A 23,520-nucleotide genomic window follows, 5' to 3' on the forward strand; every position below is an offset into this window, starting at 1 on the left:
AAACAGAAACAACCAACAAGCACTAATTGGTACTAGTAAAAGAAATTATTCTGTTTTGACAGGACCCAGTGTATGGAAATGCACAAATGTATGCACAAAAAAGGCAAATAAATGTTTTCCACAAGAATATTTTCAGTAATTCCATTACTGAAATTCATAAATAAATAAATAAAATTCCTTTATTACACTATCTTGAGTTATTCCTCTGTCTCCTATTAAGAGAATAAAATAATTCCTATTATTTTATTCTCTTAACACAGATTCTTAGTGCAGATGAGAGGAATTTCATACTCTCTCTGCAAAAGTAATGTGAAGATAATAATAATTCATGTGAAGATGGAAAACATTAAATGTTATTTCATACTAACCCACAGTAAATCTATAACTTTGGAACCATGATATAGCAAACACTCTCTACTACTATTCTCTCACAGTAACTACAGAGGTTGAAGTTGCTGCTTTTGCTAAAAACAGTCTCGGTAGTTTGGTTTTTTTCACTTTTTGAATTAGGATTACCAAGTAGTTGTATTTTTATAGAAACAATTGCATTTTAAAATGTAAAAATTGCACAGCACAATTTGAAAATTTGTCAGTTTATATCCCCATTCCTCAATGAAAATTGTTACTGTGAGGTCAATGGTGATGCTTTTACATTTTAATAATTTTATACTCATTCACTGAAAGTTCTTTGCAAAGCAAGTTTTGCAAAGGAAGGGAGACAAACATTTTATTTCTTAGAAGCAAAAGATATTTTAACAAAAGCTGAATGCTTAATTGTAATAATGCATTTTTATACCTTTGCTTGTTATTTGGACGAGACTGGAAATAAAATAATTAGTAATATATAAACAATCTTTTATATCAGTTCTTTTAAAACATGGGCTTTACAAATGGTCCTAATAGAATAATGAAATTAACTTTCTCTAGAAACCAACTTTTCTGATTTTAATTCAGTAACTTGAAAGTACCTCTCCATTATAGTTTTCCTAATTCAGTCTCTGTATGTGTCTGTACATGAGGAATTCTATGGGCCTAAATATTTTACAAGAATTATATTTTAGGAAAAATATGGGATGCTGTGGCATTACAGTACAAAATTAATTAATAAAAAGCTTTCCTCCAGAAAAAAACAAGGTAATATACTGAGAATTTAAAGGAGTAATGAAACAGTTTATTACAGCTAAATTCTGGACAATATGAGGATTGAGAATGATAGACATGGCATTTTGCTATGAAAATGGGGAACTGCTTTTGAAAGAGCTATGGACTGTCATGCCTAAGGAGCAAAACAGCTGAAGACACAATTTTTCAAGGATTTCTATTGAAGAGTAGATATTAAATAACGATTGACAGTACAATATAATACTGTCCTATGGCTGATCCAGCAAACCCTTAGCTTACTTACTTTTCATCACACATCCAACTCACTCAGTAAACATCTAGAGAAAGCAAAAGTTTAAAATGTTTTAAAAATTAAGGCTTTATGTTATATATTACAAGTTTTCCCACATCTACAAATGGATCTACAATTGTTTAATGGCATAACAAATTTGTCTAAGGAAGTCTAAAATGTATTGCCTCTGCCAAGCACACTGGAAAAAAACAGCTTTCACAGGACAGATTCTTAACGATGAAGTAATCTCGTATTTATTAAGACTGAATGCATCTCCTTCTTCCTATGCTGTATGACTGTGACAGCATATTTTGTGCTTTCTGATTCACATTCAGACCCCCTTTGTAGTGGCTCTGAGTTGTTCTTAAGCAAGCAACTTGGCAGGTGGTGTTGAGTAACGTGTTCCCTCCGTGAACACAACAAACTGCCCTCTGATTGCCAAAAGCGATACTGTCCAGGGCAAAAGGCTTAAAACATTGCCTTCTAAGTATAAGAACTCAGAAATTTGATGAAAACACTGAGCACTTGTTCAGAAGCAAATAGAGTGGCTAATATTTTTCTGTCTATTAAGTCAGATCATATAATAGAAGCATAGAATGATTTGGGTTGGAAGGGACCTTAAATATCATCAAGCTTCAACACACTCTGCAGTTGGCAGAGAACCTTCCACTAAGTTACTCAAAGTCCCATCCAGCTTGACCTTGAATACTCAGGGATGGGGCATTCACATCTTCTCTGGGCAACTTGTTCCAGGGTCTCACTAACCTCACAGTAATTAATTTCTTTCTAAAAACTAATCTAAATCTCTCCTCTTTTACTTTAAATCAATCCCCCCATCCTGTTACTATGTGCCTGTATAAAGTATCTCTGCCTTGTAAGCCTCCTTTAAGTACTGAAAGACTACTAGACAGTCTCCCTGGGGCCTTCTCTTCTCCAGGCTAAACAACCCCTACTCACTCAGCCTGTCACAGGGAAGCTGTTCCAGCCCTCTGATCAACTTCATGTCCCTCCTCTGGACCTGTTTTAACATGTCCAAGTCTTTCTTGTGATGAAGACTCCTGAGCTGGACACAGCCTTGCAGGTGGGGTCTCAGCAGAGCAGAGCAGAGGAGCAGAATCCCCTCCCTGGCCCTGCTGCCCATGCTGCTTTGGACGCAGTCCAGGATGAGATTGGCTTTATGGGCTGTGAGTGCACACGGCTGGCTCATGTCCAGCTTTTCATCAGGGACAACTCACAGGTTCTTCTCTTCATGGCTGGTCTCAATTATTTCTTCTCCCAATCTGTATTTGTCTTTGAGACTGCCCCTACTGAGGTGCAGAACCTTGTATTTGGCCTCATGAGGTTCCCACAGACTCACTTCTATAGCTTGTCCAGGTCCCTCTGGATGGCATGCTCTCCTCCATGTGTGTCAGCTGCAGCACTCAGCTTGTTGTCATCTGCAGACTTGCTGAGGGTGCTCTTGACCTCACCCCTTGATCTCACCGTCCATGTCACCGATACAGATATGGGAGAGCACTGGTCCCAAGGCAGAGCCCTGAATGTCACCATCCACGTGTCACCAGCCTTCACCTGGACATAGACCCAACAGGTATTTAGAAGATAGAACTACACCAATTGCTAAAACATCAATGATAGTGATGAGCAAAGTTGAAGAGGCAAAAAAGTCTACCTGGTCACAGATATTTTAAGACATTTTTCCTCCTTCACCTCCTTTTGACTTCATCAAAATCATCACCAGAATATAGTTCATGGGAAAGACTGTCCAGGAGTTAAAAGTGTAGATGAATGTAATGGAAGAATAGAGAATGGAATAGAGAATCAGTTAAAAAGGATGTACAAAATAGACCAATAGCCGATGGAGATAAAAAAAAGCACATATGTGTGACTCTCTGGAAAAGATGGCTTAATTCAGTAGGGAAGTTTGAAGGAGGAGCCTTTCCTGGAAAACTTAGGAAAGGAGAAAAAGCAAGTAATAAGAGAGAAAAGAAGAAAAATAGAGGTCATACGTAGTGATGTTTAAAGGGGTGATGAGAGCCAGGAAGCAGTTCTGTAGAGGGAATGAGGATGATGCTCAGAAGATGCAGGATAGGAAAAAGATGCACAATTTTCTCAATAAGAAGGCAGAACAGAATGAGACAGTAGACATTTCCAGCAGCACAGAAAGAGAACCCTGAACCTTACATGGATGAAAACTTTAATAACAGAAAGAGACATGAGAGCACTGCAAATTAGGGTACCTGCCAGGAGAAAGGTTGCAGTGTGCAGGCCTGAGGCTGAAAAGGATCATGAACAGAACACAGGGAAATCTTCTGACCATACCTTCTGTCAGGAAAATAAGGTATCAGATTCTTGCTAAAAAATATTGTAACAGCACTGAAATTCAGTGCAGGTACAGATGATTTTTATCCACAGAAGAAAAAACTGTAAAGGCACTGGACACGGAAAATAAAGCAATGAACAAAAGCAATGTTAGCACTGTTTGTTACAACATGAACATTTATGCGTTCTCTTTTTATTGATGACCACATTCCACCTAAATACTGGGGTGCTAGGAATTCCAAAATTACTGATACAAGCTTTCAATATCAGGGGAAACCATATGCAATCTCTATGTGTGGCTTTAACTCACTGGAAAATGAAAACTGGGGAATTCATAAATACAGCAATGGAGAAGGAAATATGAGTGTGGAGGTATGATGGCAAGAAGATGGAAAAGTCTGTGCTGATAACAGTAATGGCCAGGCCAGCTTTCTTTAAGAAGCATGGCTAGACAAAATGTGAGCTACACAGGTAAACAATATAAAAACAAGAAGTTGGATGCCATAGCATGCTGATGATATGATAATAAATCAGCAAATACAAAATAAGTGTTTGGATAAAACAGAATAACCTTGGGTTCCATGTAATTTTGGAAAAGGGCAATTTAAAAAGCTGGAAGTCAAGCTAGAGGTCAATTGCAGATTACCCTGATCAATTTAGATGCTGAGAAAGACCTTTCTAATTGTAGAAAAATATTAAAGAATGCTGTTATTTACAAGAGAATTTCACTGTTCAGGGTAGTTTGGATAATAAAAACTAATTAGTAAGGACTAATGACCTTGTGTTCTGGCTGTGCTAATTAGCAGATTCTTTATCCAGTACTAAGTGAGAAGAAATAACAGTACAATAGCTTTGTTCTGATGAATAATTAAGACACTATAGGAAAACTGATCATACCAAATAACAGTGAAGCACATCATCATTAAAAAGCAGGAAAATCTTTTATTAACCAGAATTAACAGTTGAAACCAAAACTAGAAGTGTTTTGGAATGTCCCTAAATGTATAACAGATATTTGAAGTTTTTACTGGAAGAAATGTCTTCTGCATGTCTGAGGCAAGACACTACATCTGAGGATCTGTAGATAAACCCTCTAAAAGATATTCAGAATAAGTAAAAAGCATACATAATACAATCCAAACAATGAAAAGAATAAAAATAACAAAAGCATAGAAAAAAGTTGAGGTTATTTTTTTTTTTTTAAGTTAGGAAAGTATATCAGGCATGAAAAATTAAAGTAAATAAGGAACTGATGTTAAATATAATCAAGGAATGGACAACAATAATGAAAAACTGTATTATTTATTTTAAATAAATAAGATTATATAGACAGGATAGTGAATAGGAACGTGAAAGTGAAAATTCTTACATCTGCAGTGAAAACTTCTGGTATTGTGAATTGTCAGAAATTCAACCCTTTCCAAATTAAACAACGCAGAATTTGCTATTCAAATGTACCATAAAAAAAATTAATCTGTTTTTCCACCCATGGAGATGGGGTAGAAATCACACAAAAGAAAGGCTCGAATGTTTTGATTTGCATCAGGGCATTACTCTGCTAAAACTGTCACATCCTGGGGCAGCACAAATTGCCCAGGGTCAACATGGATGAAGCCAACAGTGTGATGTTACAGATAGCTGTATGTCCATGCTCAAGCAGGTGCCTTTTCTCTCTGTCCCTGTTTAGTTAACAAGTATAGATGCAGCCTAAAAGCACAAGAATAAATATGAATTAGAGTACTTTACAGTATGGAAATAGATGAGAATATAAAAGGAAAAAGAAACTAATTTCTGGGAACCCAGCTTGTTTCAAGAGGAGTTAGTTCTTATATAAAGGGGGGTTTTGTTAACGATTGTCATAATGGGTGATACAGGACCAGTTCCATTCATTTCAGTATCTAATTTCTCCTTCAGGCATTGACAAAATTATCTTCACAACAACTGAAAGATCTATAATTTTGATAAATGGAGTAGTGAATACTGCGAAAAACCTCAATATAGGAAATAAAAAAACCCTTAGCAATACAGGTTAAAGCCTGAAGACTCTTACACTCTCTGTTTAAAACCTCCTGAGGGACCTCAGATGCACTTCTGTAGTACATACAAGATGCAATGATACTGCACAGAGCTTTTGCTCTTGCTTTGTCTGGATTTATGGTAATTCATTAAGCCAATGGAGATCCAAAGCTCTCAGTTATCTAAAAGGCAAAGGACTATACAAAAGCCATTGAAATTTTGTTTTTCCATATTTATACAAATAAATTACTATTTTCTTTTCATTGAGAGGAGTTAATATGTAAGTACACGCCTTTGAATACAGCCTCCATGTCTTTAATTAAAATCTTAAATTCATGAAGTGAAGTCCTGTGATTCATTTCATAGCTAAAGCTGAGCATCTTGGGGTTTAGGTGAACCTGAAAACTAATTGGTAGATTAGCTGTAAACTACAGAGGGTCATTTCCTGATTGTGACAGAAGATCTGTCTGTAGAGATCCTGTGAAAGCTCAGCTAGAGCTGTCTCCAATGATTTTTTACGGAATGAAATCACAATCCTGACATGCAGGAGTTTATTTATCTTGTCAATGGCACCATCCCCACAGGAAGCAGATGTGCAGTCAATATAATGGGCACATCCCCTCCTCATGTGCTGAGGGTGAGACTCTGTCTGCCATGTCACTGGATGGAAACGAATCATTTGTATTCATGAAGATGGCAACACTCCTCTGGTAAATTCTTTGTGGAATAAGGCAGTTCCTTATTCCCAGGTGACACTCCGCTCTGTAATAAATCTGGGTTATTCCATAGGGAAGGGAGAGCCACAGCAGGATGTGCACTGTGAGAAAGTGTGCAGGAGAGCATCATTACAGGACAGAAGGCTACAGAAGTTCTACCCAATAAGTATTTCAGCAATAAATCAAAAATATTCAGGGCAGATCTCTTCACTTCTAGCTCATTCCAGTACTCTTTTAATTTTTCTCTGTTTTAAAGTCTTCTGCAAAGACAATGGTCACAGAGAAGGTGGAAATAGAAAGGACTTGTGGAAAAGTGAGAATTCTGAAGGCCTGTCCTGGAAACAGTAATCTTATTTCTGCTATTGTGGAAATTGGATATTTCTCCACTTTGAGCACAGGATTCTGGAGAAAGTTCTATATCCTGCAGACAGACCTTTCACTGCAGATCTAGTGAAGTCCCCCATTTCTCAAGAATGGAAAAAGTTCACTGAAGGTTCTCTGATTTGGAAGACAGTACATGTGGCTATTTCTAGCAATGAAGCAAAAGCTACCGCTTTCTTTACCGATAGGTTAACACAAGAGGGATGAATTTTCCGGATTTTCCTTCTCGTATATCTCTTGTGGATTTTTCCACAGAGAGGCATTATCACAGAAATAGATCCTGGCTGAAATCCCAAAATCTCATCTATGAAGAACTGCCTGCAGTCATAATGCAATTACTCAGATTGAGGTTCTTTGCCTCAAATAACAGCTAAAATTTTGAATAAGACTACTTTGTAAAAATCCTTTTTGGAATCAAAATAAAAACTGAACACATATGAAGTGACTGGTTGAACATTCCTGACTGAGACTCTGTTCCATAGAAGAATTAAAGTAACATAAATTTGAGTAAGCTCTTGGACTTTTTTTTTACGTTAGATCAGGTAGAAACCCTTAAGGATTAATATTTCAGGAAAACAGATCAGCTTACACTCATAAACAGGTACAACACACTGAGGGCTAATAAGTGACTCTTTTCTTTACTTTCCAGTGTCAAAATTCAGAATTTCCTCTCTGAACATTAGCCATGAAAATATCCTGCCATTTTACAGCCATCCCAAAGACCTACATATTGATCATTTTTCTTTAAAGTATGATTGCAGCACAGGGAAAGACAGTGTTTCATGGACATTGGACACAGCCTTATTAGAATTTGTTGTACTGCATCTTTAATTCAAACAGGGAATATTAAAGATGGCCTTTTTTTCTTTTTTCAGTAAGTATGACCTTAGGTAGACACCTACAGCTTTAGCATGATGACAAGATCTGAAGAAAATAATATGAATATAACATCAGTGGCCATAATAGAAAAAGCTAATGAACCTATCAAACTTACCATTAGTTTTAGACACAGAGAATAAAGCATGACATTGGAGTGAACCACAGACTGTATTATATCACCAGAAATTATATGGTCCTCATCATATCTGAATCAATAAAAAATGCTATTTAGTCTCCAAAAACTTTCAGACAGTCATAATATATCTTATTCCCATGTATACAATTTCTGGTTTTTTGCTGAACACTATTCTCAGTGCCTAATATCAGTGAAACTGCAGTGAATTATTCCTGAATATGTGACAAATACATTTTCTTCACATAAAAAAATTCAAACTATTTCTGCTCCATTTGTTGAAAACAATTTTTTAAAAATATCAGAAAATATTCTATGTACCTATTCAAGCAATGTATAAACCACTCGTAGTGAATGTTATGAAGAGGAAATGATACCTGCATTTATAGAAAATGTAAAGTCTGCCAACCAATATTTTGTGTACATCTCAAATTATTTATCCCACTGCAATCTTTTCTGACAACAAGGTAATTGCTTCAATAATATAAAAACTGGAAAATAGCTTTTGCCACACAAATCTTAGTAGGACATAAAATAGAAAGCAGGATGTAACTGTTGAACAGAAAATCATATTATGAGCAATATATTTCTTCATAACACAATTCTTTCAGTATTGAATTCAAAATATCATTTCTCTTATTCCTGAACATATTTTTTTATTCTTTATTACCTAAAATGCTTAAAAAATTTTATACTTATTAGTATTACTCATCGCTGGCAAAAACCACTTTGTATCACATCAGAATTACTTCCTTTTTTTTGAGATACAAATTTAAAGAGAGATCAAAAAAAGAGTAACAAACATTAAAGGTCTGACATCAAAAAGAATGAAAAATTTGTATGAGCCATGTCAAAAACATTTGTAGGGCAACAGTGCCAGAACAACACCTGCAGAGAAAGGAGGGTAGCTAATGAATCAACATTGATATCAGGTATCTTACATGTTAGGTGGTTTGATCACTTAGAAAAATATATCATTTTATCTCAGGCTGTTCTGGAAGGAAGCTCCTTTTCTGTAATCCTGTTAAACAAGCTCCCAAAACTCATTTTTCAAAAAGCTCTTTGATATGTCTCCCTATGACATAAAATCAGGACCTCTGCCTGCCCTTCAGGTACAGATCAACATATTAGAAATGTAATGAGGAACATTAAGCCAAGGAAGAAATCAGAGGTTCAGTGACTAGAGCAGAATGTGAATTCACATTTTTGCTGAGCAAGTGAACTACACCAGAAAGGTGAAGAAATGCTCAATAGTGTGCTGCACAGTATATGTAGAAGCCTTGCCTCCACAGCTTGTCTTTAAGAAAGTTTTCAGTCTTATTTAGGAAATAAAGCCAAAGACCCACAAGATTTCCTTGACTCATGTCCCAGTTTCACAGGAGAAAATTTCTGGACATTCGTCACTCCCAGCATACTGTAGCAGGTGACACACCTGAGTGGCAGGCTGCTCAATAGCCTGCCATGGCAAATATCTGGGGACATTTACTCAACTTCCCAACCACTGAAAGAAGCTGGGCCTCTATAAGGCATTCATCTATGTGAAAGTACGCAGGGAAACATGCCTGTGACAGCACTGTTGGGCAAGTGTGGTATGTAAAGCATCCTACAGTTTCAGTGAGCATCCTGGCCATATCCCAGCATCACCAAAGGACACCCAGCCAGGCTGGAGGACAGGAAGGATCCTCTGTTCCAGATAATCAGGAGTTCAGCACTGCAGAGAGTCATGGAGATAGCAACACGGACAGAGGGCCAATGGGAACAAACACAGGTAATCAGAGGGACCAACCTCAGGTCTTGGTGATTTATTAAAATGTGCACCCCAGGTGTAAAATGGTAAATGCGTCACAGCAGAGAGAAGGTGGCACATCCCAGACTGGTGTCTGTGACTTCGAGGATATAATAACATAGTCCTAAAAAACACCTTTTACATAGCATTTCACTACAGTGCTGGGTATCACTTCCTACTCAGTATTGCCCCAGGGCAGGACTGACTGAGCACCTCAGCAAGGTATTGTTCATCCTGAGCTGGCAGAATGGCACTAAGAAGCCACAAATAGAATGAATGCTCCATTTACTGCTGCAGTTAGGGCTTTGAAAGGGGTGTGTGGAGGCAGGCAACACATATACAAATATTAAAGCTTTTTTAAAAAATCACAGACAAGAGATTCTTTCACAGTTTGCTGCACCCGTCATCAGTGATGAGATATTGATGTAGCATGACACAAATAAAGAAATACAACAATAATAATCTCTTCATCTTGTTCAGTTTTTCATGTTCCCCCTAAGTGTCATACCTTCTTGTGGGTATTAAGGTAGAACAAAGGAAGTAAATGACAGTTTCAAACTGAATGTTTTTGATAAATACAAGCTATTACAGTGGAGGTTTATTGTTTCAATTTTTCTTAATACAGAACCCACTGCTGCTCCCATCGATGTCAAAGCTACGAGTTTGTCTGTATCAGAGATTCTTGTTGCGTGGAAACATATTAAAGAAAGCCTAGGAAGACCACAGGGATTCGAGGTATGAACACAGAATATCATAATGAGAAGTCTTGTTGCCTTTGTGAGAGTTGCATTCTGTTAACATGTGCAGTAGTGGAACTTCAATAGGAATTATGCTCATTTTAGTGTACTTACTGCTAGCAGTGGAACAGTCACAGTTGTAGCACCCGAACATTTTTTATTTATTTGTGCTTGAAAACTGTTCAACACCAGTTCTTATAACATCTCTTTGTTCATTTCAAACAGAGCTGAAAGAACTGCGAGTGACCCAGCATGCATCATTCACGGGCTGGGGAAAATTAGGTATTGACTGTTTCCAGCTCTAAGCGACCAGTTCAAACTTGTTATTTACTGAGCACAATAGAGAGGATGGAGAGAGCCTCTGCATCCATGTGCTCTCATCCCACAGAGGCTGAGGGACATCTGCTGGGCAGACAGTAACAACAGGATGTCAGGAGGCAAGCAGAAGCTGCACAGACCATAAATAAAACTCTGCTTAGAGACAGCCCTCCCTGACTTGGGAGAGTGAACCAGCTCCTGCAAGGGACTTCCTTGCATTTTTGGATAGTTTACAATCCAAACCTCTAGGAGAAGATCACATCTAGCAGTACACCTGTCTACTCTTTTGGCCCACCATCACAACCCACTCTGACCTTGTGGATCAGACTGTGCTGATCCTCATTAAATAGTCCAGCTAAACCAAATTAACTGATTTTGGGATGCAGGTTATTTAAAACTTTAGACAGTGCTGACTCATTCCTGATTTTCTACAGTAACACTGAAAAGAGAGTAAACACGTAGGTCTGAGGTAGACACCAGTCATATGGGTGTCAAAAGGTATCTTGTGATCTGCTAGCACAGGGTGTCTCCCTGGTAGCATGTCTGGGCAGCCCCAGGGACTGGTGACCATCACTAATAGCCTTAGGAAGGAAATGTAAGTGTCTGGGCAGCACCAGAGCCAACACCTTCTGAAGCTCAGCCTCAGACTGGCCAGCCATGACCAGGACAGTGCATTTACCTCATAGCTCAGACACAGCCAGTTAATAAATATTTTTTACCTGCTTCTGTAGCCTGTTGCTATATTGGATAGCAACATCTCTATTAATACCTAGCGCAGTCCAAATGGGCTGTGACCTTGGCATGTCCCCTCAGGTCTAGCATTTGTTCAAGTCTTTTTCCCATCTACATCTGCATGCTGAACTCTGCTAACCTTCTGCCAGTTTTATTTCATTGTTCTTTTCTCCTGCTTCTTCCTTACGCTAAATATGTTTCTATTCCTTTGCTCATAGCTTGCTTCATGCGGCAAAAGTCATGACTGACCATTTTACCTTTAAACCTGCTATTTATAAAGAGAACAAATGTATCTCTTAGAGATGATATTCATCTTGCAAATACTATTCCTCTTCATGTTGAAGTGGTCCACTTGTTACAAACCTGACTTCAATTCTGAAACCAGTCTTTTATCATTTGAAATAACCTACTTGCTGCACCCTGACTTTTTTTCTTTTCAGAAAGGTGGCTGGTTTGTTATTTTTTCTCAGATATCTTAACATATTTTAAAATATGCGTACTATTTTCACTCTTATCCTCATTCCATCGATCAAAATCATTCTCAAAATGTTTTATTAACTTTGCATTACATATTTTAAAATTTAAAAAAAAAGATCTTTTTTTCTAAAATTGAAATTTATTTTCCTAGAAAGTTATCCTTTCATAATGGGAATGGATTTTGCATTTACTTGCTTGTTACATAACACTTCCCTTAGCTCTACAGGTGTGTCCGGCAATAGATGGCTGTTACAGGTAGGACAGTGGGCTTGCTTTGTGTCAGAGGTGGTCTTTGCACTTGGAAAATGCTCTGACTTTTGGAGTTTGGCATACTTGCCACCTCTACATCTCTCATGGATTTCTCAGGTATAAATCTGAAAACGCCCACTGATACAGAAGAAGTAACTAATAGTGAACCTTAGTAACAATTTGGCTCCTCGCACTGCTGTACACCAATTTTAGGATTATAGCATGAAGACTACAGAATAAATATTTCAAGCCAAGAACCTACAGTTGATATAACAAAAAAAAAAATATATATATAAAAAAATTCACTGTTCCCTTGTTCCTCCTCCATGAAGGAATTAGAGGAGCCTTCTAAATAGTAATACCTTTTAAGGTACTACTTCTATCTGGGGAGATGAGGGTGTTTTTCCCTCCCCACCCTACCCACCCCCATCCTGCCCTTTCTGTCTTTGTTCATTTAGCCAGAGTTCATCTGCCCATTTTCTGGCAGACAAATCTTTCATGGAGTAGTTTGCTCTTCTCCATCTTCACAGGAATAATTACAATCTGAGCAGCACTTATTCAGTAAACATAAAAGTAAATGCTGCTGTTCTGCACAATTCAGCAGGAGAGAATAACTTCTAAGGATGGTGTCGCTAGATCTTTCCAATTTCATTTTTGGGAAGGATTTTATCAAAAAAGAGATAATGATTTATAGGATCAGTACAGTGAGTCAGTGCATTATAATATTCATTTAAGTCCACCAAGTCCACACTATCAGCCCAGTTTTCCTAAATACTGATAGTTTTCCTTTAAAGCACCTCCACAGTGCAAAAAGGAAAGGAGTCTGTGTAGGATAACATTGGGGCTAAAAATCCTCCCTGCCCAAAAATCCCCCCAAAGTACAGAACAGTTTTATGTTTTCTGTATTATTTACTTTCTTAAGAGTCTCCTTCACTTGTTGGGAAGACTCTTAATTTCAAAACTGATTCTGAAAGTTCATCATTTGTACAGTGCAGTGCAAAACAAAGCATTTGGTACTCCTTTAATCCCCAAACAGTGAATAGGATTATTTATCTTTTTTCAGTTTTTTAATTATTTCTTAGCGTAGAATTATTGTGGATCACAGATAAAAAAGTTGCCTTCAGTTCAGTCTGAATGCAAAACTGTCTGACTAGCCACTGTTTCTGTGTCTCAATTCGTATTCTGGCTGCAGTCATCACAGCAGTGACAACCACTTACACAGTCTTCACATCTCTGACCTTTTGGCAACAGCATTATAAAAGGGACAGCTATTTCCTTAATACTTGAATGTTTGGGTTTTAATCAACAAAAGTGACAGAATATTTACTAAACGTGAACAAGTTGACAATGACCCACTTTCACTCTGGTCCTGCTTGCCCTTTGTCCTAAGAAGTAATGAAAGGCAAAGGAACATGTCCAACTTCGCGTTGTCATCCTTGAAAAGTAGTGTTAAGTGTTATGTCACATGAGTTTTATGCAAGGTTTGCTGCCCTCATTTGCATCTTCCAAAGCACATATTATTCCTGCCTTCAGTACAGGTTTGTCTGCTGTCCGCCCAACCTTACTAAATATGTGCCAGCTGCAGTCTGATAAAGTAGAAGTAGCTCAAAAACTTTGTCAGAATTGTGGAGAAACATAGTGTGTTGTTCATACTTATTGTTTGGAATCTTTAAGCTGAAGGTTATAAAGTCTATTTGAGACCAAGGCAATATCTTCTTGGTCATTCACAATTGATAAGGAAGGAAATCAGAAAGAATTACTGACTGGAAGAAGAGTTATTTTGGGTTTCTTTTTCCTTTTCCTGAAAGGTTAATACTTAAGTATAAATGAAAAAGCTCATGGGATGGGAGTTTGGGTAATACAATCAAAAGATCAACTTGAAGAAAACAAATAATCCAAAAATAACAAAAAAGTAAAATATTTTTTTAAAATCTTGAGTGAAAATGAAAAATCATTTTCAGAGAGGACTACTTGACATAATAACTTGGTTTATTATATTATTTATTTAATAAAACCATATTATGGCTATTCATGGAGAATTATTCAATATTTTGCTGATTCTTAGCTGCACTTTTTCTATTTTTAAAATGGAACAGATAATTAAATCTGCATAGTATTGGATTTATTTTTTCTTTTTTTAGCGAAATACACCTTGAGGATATTTAGAAAGAGCATATGGATGTTTTAACCACAGCGTGGAAAAGCAGGACAGAAATTCTGCTTAATTTAGGCCCTTACTTGATATGCTTTATCTGTAGCCTTAATTTTCTGTGATCAACAGAAAGAGCCAATAACTCTGAGTTTTTTGCATTTACTGAGGATGACCTGCAATTAGATCAGATTAAGCAATGACAAAGGCTGTATTACCTAGAAACCAGCTTTGGGAAAAGAGTAGTACCATTTAAGATACTTTTTAACTTTAAACTTCAAGGAAGTGGTCTGCAACTATCAGAGGGAGAAGAATTTTAGAATTTTTTTTAATTTTTTTTTTTTAAACCATGATTTGCTTTTAACTATTGCTTAACTCATGATCAGAGCAAAGCAGTTTGCTCCTTTCCAGCTCAAAGTGATGGGTGTCTGGAAATCAGGTATCAAAGTTTACTATTCTTTGGCTAAAAACAACAGAAAGTCCAGAAAAAATGTAAAACCTCACAAACAAGAATGCATAAAAAAATGTTTTCTTCCCCTCCTTTTCTTTCAGTTTTCAAATATAGGCTACTTTTTTATGATTTATGCTTCATGCTACTATCAATATTCAGTGTTATCATTAATGAAAACCTATTCTAGGTTATAGATCCCTTCTGAGGAGTTTAAATTAAGGTTACAGAAAATAAGATTTTAAAAAAGAAACAGCAAATTCAGAGAAGTGTAAATAAACAAATTCTCTATTTTAAGAAATATGTCCCTCACTTTTAAACATCAGAAGTATCTTTATTTCAGTTCAAATCAAAGTAAATCCCCACACCATCTACCTCAGTCAACAATCATTGAATTTATTTGTTTTATAACCACTTCTTCTTTTGTCTCTTTTGGTCATCAGAAATAGATGCATGTGTTACCACACACACACACACACACATAAAAAAAAAAGAGAGAGAGAGAGAGAGATCAAAGTTAAATCATGAACATTTCATTAGCATGAGACATGGCATGTCTTCTGAATAAACACAGCTACTTGTAATTTTGCTCCTGGCTTTCTAGAAAAAGGACAAAAATTTCAGTTGCATTTCCACCCCTGCTACTGTTCATTTGTGTAATCTTAGTCAACTCAATTTTCCTTTCTGACCCTTTTCTTGTTGGATCCTCAGCAGTCTGCACTATCTGGATGATAGGGTCTCCAGGACTCATATTCCCTCTCCCTTCCTATTCATACAGTGCTCAATATTGTGCAGATCTCACCATTGTAGCATCAAATTTGTAAAGATGCATCACTAGTTAAATGAAAGGAATCTGGCTGCCCTAGAGATAATAAGCATGGGAGATTCAATAGTAGGATGTGAATAAATGGTTATTTATTCCTTTTTCTTTTCAAGAAAAGAAAGCTGACTCTTAATAGGTGTTACTTCAGATATCAGTAGCGTTGGTCAAGTATTCATCCAGCAAAATACCTCAGTGAATTACACTTATTTCAGAACAAGTGGTGTCTGCAGCTAAATTTGTGAACTGAGCTGTAACTCATTTAAGAATTAAAGCAACAGCATTTTAAAATGAGATGATGCAGGCACACACACAAAAGACAAATATTTGAATTTTACAGTTGAAAGAGTTGGCTGCTAGCTGACACAAAGTAATACACCCTCAATCAAAATTAACAGAGGCACTTTTCTCAAGTGAAGATAGGACCTCAAATGTATATTTTTGCAACCAGATTGTTTCAGGTTTTTTTATTGCAGTCCTAGTGCAATTTTAAAAGTCAACATTGTGTTCATTGGTCTTATTTTCCTGTGAACCCCTTGGGGATTTTTTGGTTTCCCATTTCTTGGGAGACATTCTCAAGGGTTCTCTCATCTGTGACCTTTTTTCTCAGAGGAGAAGTTATCCCAATACAATGTAAATAACTTATTAAGAAATAACCGGCTTCACACAAAAGATCAAAATGTGGAAGAAGTGCAAGTAGGTCTCAGTATGAAAAACAGTAAGCTGAGTATAGGTCTTTGAATGGCATGTTAGTGACATGTCCTGGTAGGCAAAATAGGGCACCAGGTGAATTGCCTTACTTGTGTAGCTCAGCTAGATACATTTTCTCCAGTTGTGCCCTGAAAATGCTTGGCCCTTGAGGGCAGAGACTGGCCAAATTCTCAGCTCAGCCTTATGAGAAGCTCTGTTAGATTATGATAAATTTGAAGATACCTGAGAATAAGAATTAAGAACCACCAAAGATCATTTAGGGGTTCATTTTATGTCTGAAAAGGAATGGGCATAAACATATATCAAAACTTCATTTACCAGAAACTTATTTATATCTGAAAACTAAAATTGAATCTATTTCCTTCTTTTTCTTCTGTTAAGATCTTGCAGATGATAAAAATATTTCCATCATTGTTCTGTCATTGCCTATTCATTGGACTGATGAGAAATCTCCTGGATGTGGGTTGCACCAGGCCAGGAAGAGAATACTGCTCAATACACATCTTAACTGACGCAGTCAGAGTTTTCTGGGGTGAACATAGATATTCTGGTGACCTCCCAGAGGATGAGTTCTCTTTGAATGGTGTCCTTCAATGATGAGCTCTCCTTGACAAAGTTCACCTTCTGCTCTTCTGTCTAACAGTAACCTCTTCTTGTGCCAGTACACAGATATTCCATGTGCTTCAGGTCACACCACGATATCCCAAGTCTTGCCATTTTGGAGAAGAGAGCACTGCATGGCTTGAGGTCAAGCTGTAAATCCCATATGCTTAAAGGGGTCTGATGATCAGAAAAAGGCATAAATGGCAAAAATACCCTCCACAGGATAACAAGCACAAGCATCTGGAAGCATGAGCTTGCCAGGTGCCTATATTAATCCTTAATTTGGTTGCTTGTTGGCAGGTTGGTTACTGGAAGGACATGCAGCAGGAAGAGGCAGCAGCAAAGGTCAAAACAGAGGGAAATGAGTCATCCATCCTCCTGACAGGATTAGAAGGAAACACATTATATCACCTAACAGTGAGGGCATACAATGCTGCAGGGTACGGACCACCTAGCACTGCTGTGCATGCAGCAACCAAGAAATCCCGTAAGTAATCTCAGTACCTTTGCTAAATGGAAGAAATCAGGGAGCAACCCCTGTCCCCTTGGGTTTTTATTTATTTAGAGTGTGTAATAATCAGGAATCATGTATAGATTTGATTCATGGCTTTGCTTTGATGTTTAGACAGGAATTCATATGACTTTGCATTCATAACAAAGGGTAATCTCCTAGGAACCAAGGCATTTTGTATAAAGGGAGAGAAAAGAGTTCAAGTTCATAGGCTTTGTGAAAATTATGGGGTGGGCAGAATAAATACACTATAATCTACAAAATTACACTACTGATGAAAAAAAAAATCATAAATGTTCCATCTAGAGTTGGAAGCCTGGTAACACTACCAATTTTAATATAATGAAAGATCAAAATACTTTTGTTTCTAGAGAAACTAGCTATAAAAATATATGTGTGTACATGCTGTTTTTTCTTCCCAGCTCCCAGCCAAGCACCAGGCAATATTATGTGGATACAGGATGGTTCACATGTGTCGCTTGGGTGGGAGCCAGTCAGGCCTCTAGCTAATGAATCTGATGTAATGGGATACAAGGTTAGTGCTTCCCCTTCCTTGCTCACCTTTCTCTCCTCCAAGCAATTGCTCCTCTTCTTTGTTGTCTTTTTTCCCTTTCTTGTTCCTGTTTGCAAGTGAAGCATTCTATTAAGACTGTCTCAAATCAGCTTTCATTATGAGAAGCAATAAATAAAATTAAAATGAGAAAAGTGTCCCAACATCTTTTTTGTTGTGATTTTCAAATACTGAACTCTATCTGACTCTATCTGAGGGGGTCAGTCCATCATCTCTGAGTCAGCGGTGGCTATTAATATCAGATTGCAATGAAATTCCTAATAACTCTTCAATTCAACTGTGTTTGCAATAGGATTTAGAGAAATGCAGAATAATGAGATATCTTTACATTAAAATTATTCTTTTTTGCAGCAGAGACACAAGTACTTCAATTTGTTTTGTGATCATGTTAGTGATGTTCTACAGCAGTGATGGTAACATCTGGAATTCAAAGTTTTGAAATTTTAAAGATTAAAATTTAACACTTAAATTAGCAAGTTATTAACACTTAAATAACAAGTCATGAAAACCAGAATTCATGCAATACCTTGAATCAAAGTAGAATTTTTTCAGTGTTTTTAGAGAAGCATGGGGTCTGGGGTTTCTTGAAGCCCATATCAAATCATTTATGTAGACTACAATCTTATATCTCCTCTGATACATCAGGAAATATCACTGAGAAAGTATAAAAATGGTTCAAATAAACCAGAAACTGTTCTAACCTTTATCAGAATAGTTGATATTCTGAAATAGTTGAGTTGACTTTGGTTTTTCACCTCTCTGACCTTTTCAATTTTCTGTGGGAACAGAAACTCTTATGCAGAAATACCAAAAAGACAGCTACGTGCTGACTTGCTTTCCCCCCACATGCCATAAATTTGTATTGAGTTTCACAGAAAATGCAGGGACAGACCTGAGCTGTTGTCAGTTGATTTGGCCAGCTAAGGTAAACACAGTAAATACATTATTCAGGCTATTTTCCTTACATTTGAGGTTGGGTTCTTGAGCCAAAAATGTGAATGTCAACATGAACTTCAGCAGAAGAATTTTAACCAAATGGAACTCAAAATACATTTTGAAATTTTGGAGACAAAGTTGTGCAACACCTGATGCTGGAGAGGGCAAGTCCTCTGTCTCTGCTCTAGGTCATAATCTATGTCCTTTCACATTCATGAATCTTCATAATATTTTACTATTACTGTTTCGAAGCCACTGCAGGAAGGGAAGAGTAAAAGCAAATGTCTGTTCAAATGCAATGTCAAGAAATCGCTAATTAAAGCATGAAACAGTTAACATTGCAGTGACCGTGTTATCTACACAAAATGTCTGGTACAGAGCTTGAATGACCACTGTGACCACGGTCTACTTCATCCACCGCAGGTGTTACTACGGCAAGAGGGCCAGAGCAACAGCCAAGTTATAGAAACACAGAAAACCTCTGCAGTGGTACTTCTTCCTGATGTTGGGGTCTACATCATTGAGGTCTGTGCAGTCAGTGAAGGAGGGGATGGGACTGCAAGTCCCCAGATAAGAGTTCCATCTTTTTCAGGTAAGGTTACACTTATATTTGAGAGCATGGTGCTTACAATAATGCTCATTAACTCTGTTATTCTCTAGCAGAAAAGCAATGTTCTCACAATTCTTTAGCTATTAAAAAAAAAAATGATCTGAGTCTTTAGTTCTATGCTGAAACAAAGGTATCTAGTGACACATGGGTGGTTTAAGAGCATCTAAGGCAACCATGTGAGACTGATGAACAAAGAGATGATTTATAGGAAACCTCTCCCTTTTGAGAATAACATCTAAAAACCTACCTGAGCTATAGATGTTATTATGTGCACTAGTGTCTCAAATAGCAATATAGTCAGCTGGGATGCAATCCATGGACACCAGCAGTGGAGCCTTGACAGCAATTCAGCTAATCTTCTGAAACTTAGTATTAAGACAAGAACGCCTAAGGACATCTTACAATGTCCTAAGGTATCCCAAACAGAGCTGGCAGATGGGATGTGGGACTTAGGGGATACACACATCATTCTGTACCACCAGCCAGAGGTGTACTACGTAACTCAGCTAAAGTGGCATGTATTTAGGTAGCTGACCTCTGTGTACATGCCTGCTTGAGAAAAAGCTGAATTTCTCTGTAAGTTCCAGTGACTCCCTTGCATAATTATTACTTTATTTAAATATATAATACCAACATCAATATTTAAGTGTTATTATTAGCTTCTCTCTCCTGAGTTACTGTGATAAGTTGAAAGAATTTAAAGTAACAATATTACAAGGATACGTAAGGGATGGGAGGATTCACAGCAAGCGCAACAAAGAAACAACATAATCTTCACCTAAACACAACTAGGCATTTTAATTATAACCTTCTGATAACACTTTGAGTTTTTTTCAAAAGTTGCCTTTTGGTCCTTAAGAAGCACTAACCAGAAGGTGAGAGCCTGAAACTTCAATCTAGAACTACAATTTCAGGTCTAGTCTGGTCACAAACTGCAGTGCTATCACCAGAATGCAGAAGACACCAATCCCTCCTCCATGGAATATTTCTTTCATATGTCTTTCGAACCATAATTCTAGGCCACAAAGTCCTCCATCTAATTAGACTATGCATATAACATTAGTTTCACTTAGGGCAATTGTTGTCCAAAGAAACTGGTTCCCTTCCCATCTTGTTGCCACCACCCCAGAGCACAGTTTCCCTTACCATGGCCTTTTAAGACACTGCTGTGATCAAAAATCAGCACTGGACTAATGGAACAAAGACCACTTTTTCCTCTGGACAAGCAGGGATCAAGGGCTAGCTTTCATTCCTTGTTCTGGGACAAAGATTTGTGACACAGGGCAGATTCTGCAGCCTAATGCTTTTTTGAAGATTAAGACACAAAAACATATATCCTTTTAGAATTTTCTACTAATTTGCAGACTGAGTATGAAGATCCAGAATGTCAGTTGCTGTAGGTATCATCATAAAATCCCATCTGTGTAGGGAACCCATTTTGTGACTGCAGTTCTCACAAAGCAATCCATTGCCTAAAAATTAGTCTTTTGCTGAGGATAATAGAATATAAATTTGGGAAAAATGTAATATCTAAATGTACTGAGAACCATTTGCTTCTTCATTACTTTGCTTTTCATTTCAGGAGGGAAAGTAACAAGTGCTCAGTCCACCTTACATGTGTTGTCTCCTTCCTCATCCTCTGTAACACTGCTTTTGGCACTGATGGTGCCTTCGACCTCATGGTGAAGGCTGCAGACTTTGTTGTTGTTGTTATTTGTTTGCTTTAACTTGATGACACCGAGGGATGGAGGTTTTTGTCCGTGGAGAAACTGAAAACCCAAGCTAATGCTTAAAGACCCATCAAAATGCCTGTGGTGCCCTTAGAGGAGTGTTGGAGACACGGTCAATAATTCATCAGGTTTTTATCTCTTCTTTATTTGTAAAAGTCCTCTGGGGAGGAGACCCTTTTTGGCCCAAAAATATGCAGATTGTATGTAATAAACTTTTGTAAGCAAAGATAATTTCTGTCAAATGTATTTTCCTTTTTTAATATGTTCAAATTTGGTGAACCCAGTCATGTATAACCAGTGTTTAAAAGGTGGTGTCTAGTACAGTACACCTGTATGGTTTGGAGAAAAAAAATTCCATTTTTAAATATAGAACAAAGTTTGATGCAGCTTTGCTTTTGAATACTTTGCTTGTATCCCTGATAAATGGTTTTTCCTACTGACAAGGAAGAAAAACTCAGTTTATATGCAAAGATCACCTCAAAAGTAAAGAAGAACTTGTTCTGAAATTATATAATATGTATTAAATTATCAAAAGAATTGTCAATGAAAAACTAGACGACTTACCCCAGAATGTAGCAAAATGGAGCAGAATTTCCATTTATTTTATTACCAGGTAAATGGAAAATTATTAAACACAGCTGAGGCAAAAAAAATTCAGTTTTTATCAAATACCACAAGACTTCTTGTCCAATGAAATTTTCAACAGAAAATAATAAATCAATTCCTACTGCATATGACAATGAAAATTCCACTGGGCATTTAAACATGATATACATTAAGCTACTAAGTGGAAAAATAAAGCAATGCAAGAAGATAAACCTACTTTTCCCAACTACTTCTCAGTTGTAACTTTCTTTTTCCTCTGAGTATAATTTCTGGTAACAGTCTATTCTTTGTATAGGTGGTACTCAAGTTGAAGTATATATGAAAGCATATTATGAAGAGAATATTAACATTTTTCAGAATGGAATTATCCACATATATACAGACTGCAGTGGGATGTACTTCGGAGAATTTTGTTTCTGAGAAAAAAACACTTGGAAAAGTGCTACAGAGCATCATTTCAATTATTTATCTAATTGGCTCTATTTCTGTAGCTCACTGGAGATTATTCTTGCAGGTACTGTGTGCTATCAGTTTTCATCCACATTTTTTTGCAGTACCAGACAACTTTTTACTCAACAGACAATTTGGACTTTTTTTCTACTTTGGATGGCCTTCCCATGTACTGGAACCTGAGGAAAAATGACTCCCAGGGAAGATGGTGTGCATGTTTGTACAATAATGGTGTGAACGGTGTTATGAAGGGCAGCATTTTGCTAACACATCTGGGGATAGTGCCCAGGAAAAACATTGCAGTGCCTGGGAAGAATCAAGTCAAAAATGGTTAACATGAAAGTCCTAATAGCATGGTTCTTCTAGTTGTCTATCTCTCTAAAAGTTTTGATGAAAACCTATCTTAGCTGATGGGTTCCCCATTCAAAATGCTATTATTTTGCCAGTTCACTAGCAAACTAATTTTTGGCACTTAGATAATACACTGCACTGTGCTTTTTCTCAGTTGCTTCAAAACAGTAGCCAAGAAAGCACGTCAGTGATAAGGTGAAAAGTTGAGGATGACTAAATATTTTTGCTTTTGAATATTTTATTAGCAAATTTTTTCAGAGAAGGTTTAACTCAAACCATTGTCATCCACTAATATTTTAAATAATTTTCTAAAAAATGGTGTTTAAAATTACTTAAGTCACCATGTTGCTCAGAAAACAAAAGCAGGATAGCTAGCTAAGAATTGACTGTATATATACAGAAAGAGGCCTTCTATATCTCTGCTTCTGGAAAAGCCTTTGAGATCAAAGACAGGAAAGTGTAATGTACCTTGCTGATAGAGCAGACTCATAGAGAATGACCTGCTGTCATTTGTAGAACAGCAGCATTGCTACTGTGCAGAGAGCCTGTATCAGCAATCCATCATCTGCCAAAATGTTAAAATAAATAGGAATAAAGTGATGAACCAAAAAGTCAAACGGCTATTTTATAAATTAGTTATGCATAATTTCCTCTATTTTTTTATACAGTTGATTGCCAATGCAGCTTATTTCAGAGTATTCAAAAAAGTTACATTCATTGCTGGCATTTGGTTAAAATTTCTGATAACAATAAATGGATATGCTTTATAGGAAGAATAAAAGTCTGATAAGGAGACAGAGCTCCATCTAGACACATCTCCCTCTCTAGTATGAAGATACAAATAGAAATACTGAATATACCATCAGGTAATGTAGTTGTATTGCAGGG

At 37.0% G+C, this 23,520-nt stretch overlaps 1 protein-coding gene across 3 annotated transcripts in view; it reads left to right on the top strand.

The window, feature by feature from the left end:
- The window catches only part of CNTN5 (contactin 5), a 598,136-nt gene extending 576,525 nt beyond the window's left edge, over positions 1–21,611 (top strand). For all 3 annotated transcript variants that reach the window (XM_066175731.1, XM_066175732.1, XM_066175733.1), the window contains 5 exons: positions 10,249–10,358; positions 17,168–17,354; positions 17,801–17,913; positions 19,309–19,477; positions 21,078–21,611. In XM_066175731.1, the coding sequence (XP_066031828.1) occupies positions 10,249–10,358; positions 17,168–17,354; positions 17,801–17,913; positions 19,309–19,477; positions 21,078–21,181 (683 nt within the window). In that variant the 3' untranslated portion in view covers positions 21,182–21,611. The remainder of the gene's footprint in view (positions 1–10,248; positions 10,359–17,167; positions 17,355–17,800; positions 17,914–19,308; positions 19,478–21,077) is intronic.
- Positions 21,612–23,520: the final 1,909 nt, after the last annotated feature.

Source organism: Chamaea fasciata, unplaced genomic scaffold, assembly GCF_029207755.1.
Source record: "Chamaea fasciata isolate MVZ Bird 193981 ecotype frontalis unplaced genomic scaffold, bChaFas1.0.hap1 SCAF_2, whole genome shotgun sequence".
Taxonomy (NCBI): domain Eukaryota; kingdom Metazoa; phylum Chordata; class Aves; order Passeriformes; family Sylviidae; genus Chamaea; species Chamaea fasciata.